Source organism: Electrophorus electricus, chromosome 24, assembly GCF_041902795.1.
Source record: "Electrophorus electricus isolate QZ-2024a chromosome 24, ASM4190279v1, whole genome shotgun sequence".
In the NCBI taxonomy this organism is placed as follows: Eukaryota; Metazoa; Chordata; class Actinopteri; order Gymnotiformes; family Gymnotidae; genus Electrophorus; species Electrophorus electricus.
The window spans coordinates 6,259,925-6,272,711 of record NC_137520.1 but is presented as its reverse complement, the minus strand read 5'-3'; the positions used below and the strand labels follow the sequence as shown (position 1 = coordinate 6,272,711).

At 46.5% G+C, this 12,787-nt stretch overlaps 1 protein-coding gene across 3 annotated transcripts in view; it reads right to left on the bottom strand.

Moving 5' to 3' along the window:
* Window positions 1–12,787, bottom strand: part of zbtb46 (zinc finger and BTB domain containing 46) — a 53,011-nt gene that overhangs the window by 34,549 nt on the left and 5,675 nt on the right. For all 3 annotated transcript variants that reach the window (XM_027019216.3, XM_081707198.1, XM_081707199.1), the window contains exon 2: window positions 1,131–2,141. In XM_027019216.3, coding sequence (XP_026875017.2) covers window positions 1,131–2,106 — 976 coding nt within the window. In that variant the 5' untranslated portion in view covers window positions 2,107–2,141. The remainder of the gene's footprint in view (window positions 1–1,130; window positions 2,142–12,787) is intronic.

Sequence of the window (12,787 nt, the reverse complement as noted above, 5' to 3'; positions counted from 1 at the left end):
GTAACACCTATCCACCCCCACACCGATCCCCACCCACCTATACATATATCCGCCCACCTGTCCATAAACACACCCACCCACCAATACGTACATCCACCCAGGCACCCACCCCCACACACACACGCACACACACACACACACACACACACACACACACACACACACACACACACACACACACACACACACACACACACACGCAACACACCTTAATCCTTACTCTGCCACCAAGGTCAATTCAATTATCCTGTTTTCTTAAAGAGTATGTGTGCCCATTTCACAGCCTGCTCAAATACACCAGAGATTACAGTTGCCTCACTTTTAATGATCTACATACCTATCAGCACCAGTAGCTAAATGTTGCCCAGACAGGTAGGGCTTCTCTACCCCCACTAGAGTGTTCTCATTCCTAAAGACGACAGCACGTTTTTGTTTTTTAGGTTGATGAGGCTGTCTCGTGTCCCATGTGTCTGTCTGATATTAATGAGGAGATGAGTTTTTCAACCCCAAACTCCCCATCCAAATCTATAAGAATATGTAATTGTCCAATATCTCAAAAAAGGATTTCAATTGTCTCTACAGCTGAACTAATTCTTCAAACAAGGTTTGATTTTCAGTAAAAAGGAATCAAGTAATGAAATCAAAATTTGCAATACTAGACGCAATACATCCACCTGTCCCATCGTTCAAGAACGCTTAAGTGTGAAATCTGTATAAATCGTTACGGTGTAATAATTCTGAACAAATGTCATGCCTTATCTTTCATCGTTTGCAACAATTATGTTTAATCAAAATCAAACTTTAAATGTGGCTGAAACTCTTGTACTAGGACTGAGTGCTAGTTACTCCCTACCAAATCAACTAAGCTACTGTGTAATGCTACACTACTGCTAGATTATCTGCCCAATTTCATACATTACTAGAATGATTTTTGTCTGTCTGGCTTTGTTATAGAAATGGACAAGTAATCTCCTGGTCTTTCTCCCCATAAAAGCACCTATGATTTTGAAGGAACGGCCAGACTCCAATTCCCTCTTAAGCGTAAAATGCACAATATGCACTCTAATAGTCGCTGCTCGTATAACCTGCCACATCCCTGCCTATATGGAGCTCAGAGCTGCCAGTCCTACCTGGAATGTCCTGGCTGCTGTAGCTCCAGCTGGCTGTAGAAAGCACAGCAGGCAGCGGGGAGCCTCCACGGCTGCCGCCGTCACTCTGCTGAGTGATGTGCCTGACCGTGTCCTTGTTTTTCCGATTCTTCCGGCGCCCTGAGCCGGGCGGCTGCCAGCTGCCGTCCCCTCCGTTCCCCTGCTCCCCGGGCGTTGTTCCCTGCACCCCCCGGCCGGCCCCCGAGCCGTCTGGAACGTTGGATGGGGAGACCTGCTCCTCTTTGACCTGAACTGAGCGGTAGTCGGCTGGCCAGAGGGGTTGGGAGCATGCGTCCTCCTGGCTCTCGTGACTTTTGGGTTCTTGGTCCTCTTTGCCGTAGGTGCTGCCGCCCTCGTGGCAACTGGCAATGGCCGAGTCGCCAGACGAGTTGGCCGGGCTGGTGCGGCGGGCCAGCCACGGCGAGGAGCTGCGCACCGAAATCATGGATGCCAGCGCCTCTGAGGCAGCCCCGCCCCCTGGGCCTGGGCCGCCTCTCGCTGACCCCACCACGCTGCCCATCTCCATGTCGGCCAGCTCTTCGGCTAGCTCCGAGCGGATGCTGATGTCCAGCGCTGCCTTGATGAAGCCGTGGCACGCCTGTACGATGTCAGTCATCTGCAGGTAGCTGGCGGCAGACATCACCTCGATGACGTTCTTGCTGGTGAGTGCCAAGTGGGCGGAGTACATGAAGTCCAGGATGATCTTGAAGCCCTGCGCGGTGACGATGTCCAGGTGCGTGATGGTGGCCTGCTGCTCTGTGCCCTTCTTCACCTGGCAGTACAGCGTCTTGAAGTAGCGGCTGCTGCCCAGCAGCACGTTCTTGTGCGCCTTGAAGATCTTGCCCTCCACGATGACGCACACGTCGCACAGGATGCCGTGCTGCCGCTGTTCGTTCAGCTCGCGTAGGAGCTGCCGGTAGTGCGACGTGATCTCCATGTCTTCCTTCCGGTTATTCATTGGATTACTGGGTAGCTGCGTCTCCTGGACAGAGTCTGGGCCGGAGAGACAAGGACACACATGCACACATGCATGAGAGAAGAGGAAATTGCTTTTATCTACTGAAGAGGTTAAAAAACATTACAAAAACAGATGTTTATTTACTGTCGAAGATTTTCAGTATTAGGGACAGGAGACTTATAGACTCATTTTAACTGACCTGTTGCTCATAAGTACACTCTAAAATCAACTTATTATTACTGGTATCTGCAATTATAATATTTAAACCATTGCAAACGACTGGTAGTGTACCATAAAAAAAGACTTAAATACAGTAGATTCAATATTACCTAAAACGCACTATTTTACTGACAAGGAGCTGCTACAAAATAACCATCAGTGTTTATTTAGCACAGATCCCCCTCCAAAAACAACAACCACAACCTCACACACAACCTGACATGCATGAATCACACTAAATTCCCCCCCAAAAAACATGTGAAATATTATTATTATTGTTGTTGTTGTTTTTATTATTGTTGTTGTTTTATTATTATTATTATTATTATTATTATTATTATTATATTTAAGAATATCTTTCTTTCTTTGGAGATCCATGATGCCTGTTAGGCAATGCTGAAATACCCAGGCAGAGGGAAGGCAGTCCTGAAGCGAAGCTCGGGCCGGCGCCCAGTGCCGCCAGTCTGCTGGGACACGGCCATGGCCCTCTCTCCTCGAAATGGATCGGCTGTTTGGCAGCCCCATTCTCCACTTGATCACGAACTGACAAAATGCTAATTACCTCCAACCATTTAACGACAGACAAGGGGAAGTGTGTGAAGAGGAGGGCCAGCGATTGCATTAACGTGCTTTATATCGGGAAGGGTAATTTCATTTGCTGGCTAATAAGTCAAAACAAAAGCATTATTAGCTGAACAAAGAACACGCGAACAATGTCAGTCCCGGTCGCGCTCGTGGGGATGTGGGGGTCTAAGAGAGGAGCATATTCCTTGTGACGGTGCTCGCCAACCGGCTGATCGTGATTGACAGGTCGAGCTCCCGGGCCTCCCGTGTGGATGGGAGCTATAATAGTAATGACTGTGGTTATCACATTTACCGTAGCTGCGTTCTCCTGTGACTTTAGCTAGCTAGTTAAGCAGGGCTACTACAAATAGAGGAGTGTGTTTTTCAGTGCTCTCTCCTCAAATTTGACTGGCAAAAAATGGCTGATGAGGACCTGTCAAAAAAGGGCAAAGACTGCTGCACGCGCTTGGAGTGGAAAAATTGGGTTTATTCACTTCAGTTAAGTACAAAACTATTTGTGCGATAGAGTATGTCAACAGACTGTTGCTTTGCCCAAAAGAGGTAACATGGGGCATTATCGCTCAACGGTGCATCTGACATTCAAGGACACATCTTCCAAGAAGCTCACTAAAGACTCAAAAATCTTTCTTTTTTTTTTTTACCAGATCGTTCAAAAAGGGGGTAATATTAAAGCTTGTTTCGTGTTAGCCACCCAAAGCACACCCACAAAACAAAAAAAACAAAAACAAAAAACAAACAAACAAACAAAAAAAATCGCTCACAGATGGAGAAGAGGCGATGGCGGCTGCCGACTCCTTATTCAGTGACTTTAAAAACAAAGATGAAATCAGACATAAGTAAATTGTCACTTGGAGTTGCAACTGTACCAGCTGTACGATTTACGTAACTGGAGGCTATGGGGACATTAACAGTGTTTTTTAAAATGCAGCCTAGGTTTGTTTTATGCAGCTTTACTTTGTTCAGGCGATCTTGCTCTTTAAAGGGCTGGTGACCACAGCCTCGTGGTTTGATCAGAGACCAGACGCGATCAACAGAGAGCGCACACACCTTCAAAATAAACGTCCAGACACACATACACACCGAGTGCACAGGGGTAAAACACACACCGGAAGAAACAAACATGCACACCCACACGCACCACGCTGCACCACGCCACGCCACACATGCGCGCACAGTGTGTTTTCGGGATTAGGAGTAAATCACAAGGCTGTGGAGTGTTACCAAACGCGAGGTGTGATTTGTTTTGGGAGCGCTGGGCTGTCAGATCGCATGGGGCTGAGTGCACTGCGACGGCGCCCCTTCCGTTGAGTGACAGCAGTGGCTTGTGCAGGGCTGGCTCGCTTCAGGTCACGTTTAGGCACGTGCCTGTCATCCTGTGGCGGCTTGTACGCTCAGATCGGTCCTCTGTTTCCACTGGCCACTTGGACGAACACACCTTTCGTTGACGAAGGTGACAGGACGAAAGTCAAGAGTGATGAATGATGATTTTGCGAATCCTCTTGGGAATGGCTTTGGTTAGCATTACCGACTTTCTGTAGAGGTTCACGCGTCGACCTTAATTGCCTTTGATGTTTCTACGGAGGTTACCGACAACAATGGTTTAATGCCAAACCGTCAAAATGTGTTTCAAAAGGTTCAAGCCACGATTTTTGACTGAAGATGTTCTTTTCTTGTTCTTTTCTAATGGAATAAATATCTTTATTCAAAGACCACACGCACACAGAAACACAAGCACTCCATTTTTAGTAAATTGCACTGTTTTCATCTGACTATTCTCACACTTCTTTCAGACGAACTGCGTCAAACACTAAGAAGTCACCGCCACAATCTCACACCTCTGGGCCCCAGCGTCGTTTTCTACCGACCTCTTACAGCCTTCAAACCATAAGAAACACCAGGAAAAACTAAGGAACATCAGCGCAATAATAACTAGCCTAAAAAGACATTGATAGCCAGTCTAAGGGACAGAACTGTATGAGACAGAGTAAAATAGCTGACAACAAACAACAGTAAACACCGACATCGCAAATAAAAACAACCGATACAAACAGAGTATCTGTTGGACGTGTGTAGTGAAACAGCACACTAAGCACAAGCTGAAAGACAAATGTAGTCAGCCTAATCAGATTTTCTGCTTGAGCAAGACCAGAGGGATCTGATGGTTAGTGGAGCAAAAAAAAACCAAAAAAAAAACGTTAAAAAAGCGAAGGGGGTTAGCAAAAGGAAGGCCTATATAATAGACTGATGAGGCAAACCACCTCTCTGAACCTGCTGGAGCGCTTCTCTGAAAGACCGCTTGGAACATCTGCAGTCCAGGTCACGGTCCTGCTGCCTTCAGCAGCTGCTGCAGGCTTGCTGGGTCTCCCAGCACACGGTGTCAGCTCCGCCCACTGTACAGCGCGATCAGTGTTTCGATTCCCTTGCTGTAACTGTTTAAGTGTGATCGGCGGACACAGAAGTATAATGCTAGCATGAATGCGCAGTGTGCTGTTGTGCATGCCTGAAATAGAACCGCAGCGTAGCTGAAGGTGAACCAGGAACACGGGCTGGAGGAGAGTCAGTAATGAGCCCTACTCAGTGATGCGGGGTCAGGCTCTCTGTCATTGCCAGGAATGAGTTTAGGGGGGGCACAACAGGGAGGAAGTGAGCACAGCGTGGAGGGCAGTGCTCGCTCGTCACTCTGGGGCTGGAGTGTTAAAGAGTGCCACCGCTGCTTTAAGTTGCTGGTGCCCTCGTGCACTCAGATCTAAAGTGACCGGAGTCCTCCAGCGACGGGCCTCCAGCACACAAATGTCTAACCATACTACCTGTCAGGTGGAGGTTTTTTTTTTTAACTCTCACTTTCTTTAAATCCAAGTAATAAATAAATTATAATTACAAATACCAATACACAAATGTAGCTTGATAGAAATTTAAAAAGGTTTGATAGAAATGTCAAATACTGGCGTAAATTAAACTGGCGTAAACTATAATAAGTAAAATGCAGACTTAAGATGGATTTTTTTTTTGCCTGATCTTTTAGGAAAACAAAATCACAAAATTATGTTCATGTAAAGTCCCATATGTAACCGTCATATACTATATATTTTATATTTTGCCTGATTCATACGAGCAACTATAAATTGGCCAGCATTATGAGTATGTTCATAGCTCTGACCATATCTCATGTCATGATTTCACTCCCACCTCCCCCTGATGTCCCTGGCTGTAGCCCACCACACCTCCACCCCAGTCAACTGTTTCTCTGTTGTCCTTGGACCTAGACATTAATTGCTTTTTTTTCTTCTTTATTTTATTATTAATTATTTATTTTTCTCTTAACATTGTTACTATTGTGGTGACTGTTCTCAGCCAGAGGAGTCTTTGAGTCAAGGTTTCTTCCCCATGCTCTATGGAACTTTTGCTTGCTACTGGTGCCCTTTGTTTGCTCACTGGGGGCTCGGACATTTGTGACAACATCTGTGAAATTTGTGACAACATCTGTTGTAAAAAGCGCTATATAAATAAATTTGACGTGATTTGATATTCTCCTGTACTGAAAGTGTCCATATGAACCTGCAACGATCAAGGATGTGATGCGCAGAGCTGACAGAAATTGCCCCCTATTTAAGCATAATTTTGTGTGTCTCCATGCATGAGAAGTACATTTATTGAATTTGATATTTGAATACCAGTGTGGCTAGTGATGGAGTGAGGGGAGAGAGAAAGAGACTAAGGAGATAGGTTACATGTACGTCAGACCATTTCTCTCAGACAGCAGTTCTTTTTAAACCACTCGACTAGGTGTCAGGGTGATTTTCCTGAGGGTAAACTCTGACAGATTTGTCATTCATGGGTGAAAGGGTGAGTTTGTTTAAATAAAAGTGTTCCTAAACAAATCTACCAGAACCACAACTTAATTGAGCCACCTGAAATGATACCTAAAAGGACAGGACTTTCCTCTCCATATAAAATGAGCTTTCGTCTCGCTCTGTCTGTCCCTATCTGTGTCTCTGTCTTCATGTGCTGGCGTCCTGGCTGGACTCCAGCTCATGCAGGTAAGGTGGGCCCGTCACTGTGGAAAGTGTGACCACAGCAGATCTAAAAGGCTTTGAAAGCCTCAAGCCCTCTGCTCAGCTCCTCCGCTCCTCCCTCCGCTCCTCCCCCACCTGCCTCCACCGTCTACAGGACGGAGGGAGCATCCGCAAGGAAAATTCGCCGTCAGCGTCGGCAGGGTGGGCAGCCTAGCGCTCGGATGCAGGCAGCGGGCCCATGCCAGGGGTTCGCATGTAGGTTGCGCCACTTCAGCAGAGCCAGCCGGGGCCGTGACCTCGGCTCACTCGCCCAAAGCCCGGCGACGAGGCGGAGGCATCGGAGAGCTCCGATAGCCGTGCGCTTAAGCCGTGCGCTTAAGCCGTGCGCTAGTCCCCCGAACAATCCCTCGCCCCGTGCGTGCGCGCTGCAGCCCTCGTCCCCGCCCTCCTACGCGCTCGGAGACTTGGCTGCGAGGGCCCTGTGCGGACCTCGGCCCCGTCTTCCCCTTTGGAAAGCCGTCTGACCGGCTCTCTCGCCACGGAGCTCAGCCGGGGCTGGAGAACAAACTCTCTGCTGCGCCACTGCCTGCCAAGGACACTCCGTTTTGTCTGCAGGCTGCGAACCTTTCCCTTTCTTCGGCACGATCACAGAATCGGAGGCAATAAGACATCACCTTGACTTTCTATTTTGCTTCTCCTTCTTTTTAAATACTTCCCCCCCCCACCCTCATTCTCTCACAGACTCTCTAGTCTTCTCTTGGCGAGAGTGGTAAGCGCTAAAGCCAGACGGAAAGCAATTAACTTGTTAACCCCCTAAAACCATACCTCGTCAAGGCTCTTTTTTCCCCCTACAGGGACCCTATTTGACACTGCGGTATCTGGCCCCTGCCTCGTGATCTCCCTCTCTTTCTTCCTCTCCCTCCATCCTGGTGCGTTTCTGGGCTATTTGCTGCCTCAGAGCCCCTGAAGCCAGCCGTGTCTCCAGTGGAGGCTCCCTCTCTGACAACCCGGGGCTTAGCCTAAATTCTCTCGCTATTAAAAGCTGTGAAATGCAAATAATGAAACATCTCATTACCACTGTAGAAAAATGAAGAGAGCGAATGTGGGTGGCTGGGTGGGGGGTGTGATGGGGGGGAGCGAGGGAGGAAAGATGGAGGGAGAGGAGTGTTTTAGGAGATAACCTGACAGAGTGCCTTTTGTTACAGGCGCGTTCACTGTATGGAAGGAGTCAGCCTTGAGCAGGGGTGGATTCCTGCAGAATTCGACAGAGTGACACAGTCGCGCAAACACCAGCAGTCAAAGTCCAAAGTATATGTGCTTATAAGGAGATTTGAGCTTAGGTTAAAAATAATAAAAGGTAACTGGTTTCACTAGACAGAGCATTTGACAATAGTGAAGGAAGTGAAACAGCACGTGTAGATATAGATGCGAATCCCAACCTTCACTGTTGCACCTCAGCCATTAGCGGTAACGAAGTCAGGGGAGATGCGGCAAAATGAAAGACACGGCCGCGAAAAGGACAAGAAGAGGCGCTCGTTTGGGGACAGGCGTCGCACGGCTTTCGGAAAGTTCGCGCTGACTTGCAGCGCGGTAGCAGAGGGCAGAGACACTCGGACAGTGCCAGCTAAGTATCTCGGTCTGGGAACCAGGAGGAAAGTCTCCTGGGAGACGGGGGAGAGGTTGATGATTTTGGATCGTCAGGCCGTGCTACTGAGTAGGAGTCACATTTCAACACGATCTCCACCTCTTCCTCCTCCTCTTCTTTCTTTCTCCCTCCCACTCCTTTTTTTCCCTGTGAGTTTACACACACGCACACACACACACACATACACAGGCACACGCACGCACGCACGCACGCACGCACGCACAAATGCGTGCGTGCGAACACACTAAGACTCACACACACACGCACGCATGCACACATGCATGCGCGCACACACACACACACACACACACACACACACACACACACACACACACAGTCATCGTTTCAAGAGCACCAAATGGTGCGGCGATGACTCCCTACAGCTCGGCTGCCGCTACTCACGAATCAACGAATCATCTTTAACACCTTCCTGGAGCTTTGCGCCCCGAGAGGTGTCACAACAAACCGTCGTTCTGGCGGTGCACGGAGGCACAGCGTTCCTGTAAGCACTCCTGCACACGAGCACACACACCAACACACATATACACACATGCATGCACACACGCACACACACACACACACACACACAAATAGCATACATACACCACACTCAGAGAAGACAATCCCACGACAGAGAGGTTCGTCACCAGCAGCCAGAGCTCACCAGCACCACTGGTTATGTTCTGCCTCTTCCCTATTACATGACAATGATCACAAGTAAAGCAGCATTTGGCACAGACTGTAATTATAAGATAAGGCATTCAGTGAAAAGGGGTGGAAGGTTTATCTATGACAGGTTTCATTTTGAAACTGATACTCCAGGCATCCAAAAACTACATAACCCATTAACCCTCCAGGATCTAGAGAGATTCCATGCTGTTGTAATTAATATATAAATCTTGGTATCAACTACTATATATTTGAATTGTCAAGGTATTGCAACATGCTTTTTCATGCCACCAGTGATTTATTAGAGGCTTGACTGGAATTAAGAAAATAAATGTAAATATAAAACGTAAAAAGTAAAAATACAGTATAGTGAAGGATGTGTCCTCTGCAATGTGGAGGTTGGGCCATGGCAGTCAAAAGTGCAATGACCAAGTTACAGGATGGTGTAGCAGTGTCTAACTTTTGGGATGCATTGTTCTGTCGCTGGGTTTTCTCTAACAACCCATCATCTTCATATGTCCCCCAAAGAGCCTCCTTAAAAGTGAGATTTAGCCTGCTCTAGATTAAACACACACACACACACACACACACACACACAAACATGTCCTGGCATGTGGCGTCTGTCAGTAAACTAATTGTAATAATCAGGAACACTGGCTCCTGTCAATGAGTCAGAGAGAAAGAGAGGGATGGAGAATGTAAGAGAGAGAAAGAGAGAGATGCATGGGTGGACAGAATGGAGGGGGTGTCTTTAGCGTGACTGCTGTCACTTCAACACTGACATCTCTCTCATCCACAGTGGACAACCTCAAACTATCTACCACAGAAAGAGAACCTCAATGCATGCTCGGATTTATAAGCCTCCTGATCGGCTATGGAAATATTAAGACGAGGAATAAATGCTTCATGGGTAAACAAAGGGAGCACATAGTTATTCTCTCTCTCTCCAGATTTTATTGTCTCTCAGTTACTGTGTGTGTGTCTCTCTCTCTCTCTCTCTCTCTCTCTCTCTCTCTCTCTCTCTCTCTATGTTCCTGTCTCTCATTTATTGTCTCTCAGTCACTTTCTCTCTGTTACTTGCTCTCTTTCAATACTTCAGAAGCACAAAAGGTACACAGTCTATAGATACGTACAGTATGTCCAGATATATACAGATGCATAAAGTCAACTCTACCCTTGATAGGTATACATGACACATGACACACAAAAGCACAACAGCTTAAAAACTTTTTTTTAAATATACCATCATTAAGCTAAAACAATTGGGCCCCATGCATGTACAAGAAGCCTATAGGTTCTTTTGGCAAAAGCCCAGACTGAACACTGAAACACTGAAATCAAGTTGCTCATTAGTTAATAATATATTTTTGCCATGTATATATTTTTATGCACATACATGAATCTGCATTCCTCAATATTCTTGATAAGAAATTGCTGGTTCAGCATATACCTGAATAAAACATGCGTGACAAATTTTGCATTACGTAATATTGAGCCATTATTTTCTTCTCTCTTCCTGCATACCAAACGTGATATATTAAGCACAAATTTGTCCTGAGACAAGAAAGGAAGAGGCAGAGAAAGAGGGGGTGAGGGGATGGGGAAGGTGAAGGGCTGCACCGAGTGGTTTTTTTTACTTCTACAACATCATTTGATTGGCAGGGACAGACTTTTTTCTTTGGGTTTGAAGGGTTTACCCCTAATGTGACTTCTGCTCTTTATGCACATGTAATAACGAACTGACCACGTTACAGTGGTTTCTGTCATTTTTACTCAAACGTGTCACACTGGTCAGTGTTTGATCGTTCTAATAGTCTTGGCTGTTGCATTTACAATGACTGGCAGGGTGACTAGAAGACATCAGTAGAAGCCAGCAGACACCTCTCCTTAGTAAGGCTGTCTTCCCGCTTTTCTTCCTGTCTTTTATTCATTTTTCTTCAGCAGCGTGAATAGCTAACCATCCACATTCAAACTTGGCTTGGTCCTAACAGCCCTTTGTTCAAAATGATAAAAACAAACAAACAAACAAACAAAAAAACCCCGAAAACATCCCCCCCAAACAAACAAAACAAGAGAAAAAGGAACCACTGTCGTCGACGAGATGCCGCCCACCTCAGAAACCTAATTTTAAAGAAAGTCACATGTTCCCACACTGCGAAGTGGCAGCATCGAGTGCCCAGTCAAATCTCCCACTGATAAGCTTCAAGTAAAAACAAGAGACAGACAGACAGAGAGAGAGGGAGAGAGAGAGAGAGAGAGAGAGAGAGAGAGAGAGAGAGAGAGAGAGAGAGAGACAGAGAGAGAGAGAGAGGGAGGGAGGGAGAGAGAGAGAGAGAGAGAGAGAGAGACAGAGAGAGAGAGAGAGAGAGAGAGAGAGAGACAGAGAGAGAGAGAGAGAGAGAGAGAGAACAAGAAGTAAAGTGAAAGTGATTGAGAAAGAGTGAAAGAAAGGGATGGAAAGAGAAGAAAGTGACAGAGTCTTGGAGACAGACACCTTTTTTTTTATTCTGAGAACACCAGTGTGAGGAGCAACAACAACCACAGCAGAAAGAGGAAGTGACTGCCACTCCGTCTCACAAGCCTGAGGCACTCCGGTCTTCATTTAATATCAGAATGTTCAAATATTTAACCTACATGCGCCACACGAGTAGTTTACCAAATTCCATTAACTCCAAAAGATAGCAAAGAAACAAAATATAAATAAATAAAAGAACTCAAAATCGCTTGTTGTGACCAAAGTTTCCAGTATGTGGCACTCTGACCTATTCACCCAGTGTCGGTATTCCATCACTGGGAGCTGTGTGTGAAATCTAGAGCCAGAGAGGGATTGATTAGTGCTCTTTTTTTCCTGTCTGAGTAAAAATGAGAAAGGGAACGAGGAGGCCACAGGAGGAGCCTGTCCCACTTTCAGCACCCCCTTGCTAGGAAGCGCTTAGGGGCAGAGGAGAGGGGAAGGTTGAGCTAGCAACCCGGAAGCGACTGTGGAAATCAGGACCACTGCTCACTGGAACCTGAATGTTAATCACTGACAACAAGGTATCTAATCTCGTTAAAATAAACAGTCACAATTGGCCTGCGCTTACAGTGAAATTTTGTGGAATGCAGATTAACTGTCGAACTTGTACTTTCTTCAATCGGCACAATAAATGTGATCAGGTCTCTGTGGCGCTGAAATACTTGTCCATCAACCATATGCACTCTGCAAACGCAACTCTTCACGCCGATGAATATTTCATGTCCTGATGGCACTTTTAAGACTGAACTAATTAATGAAAACAAGTTGATCTGGCATACGTTAAATCAGCTCAATTAGAAACACGCGCGCAAACTCCACATGCTAATAGCTGCAGCAGTGCAGTAATTGTACTATGTTGAGGGGGAAGAGCTGAATGTTAAACAGGCCTTGTTAACAGCACTTTAGCACTTGCCGATGAACTCCCCTCTGGATTTCAAACCCTTGATAATGGGCTAATGCAGATCAGAACATCATACAAAGCATCTGGAAAAACAAAAGGCTAGCACGGTCCATTATGCTAACCACGGAGACCAG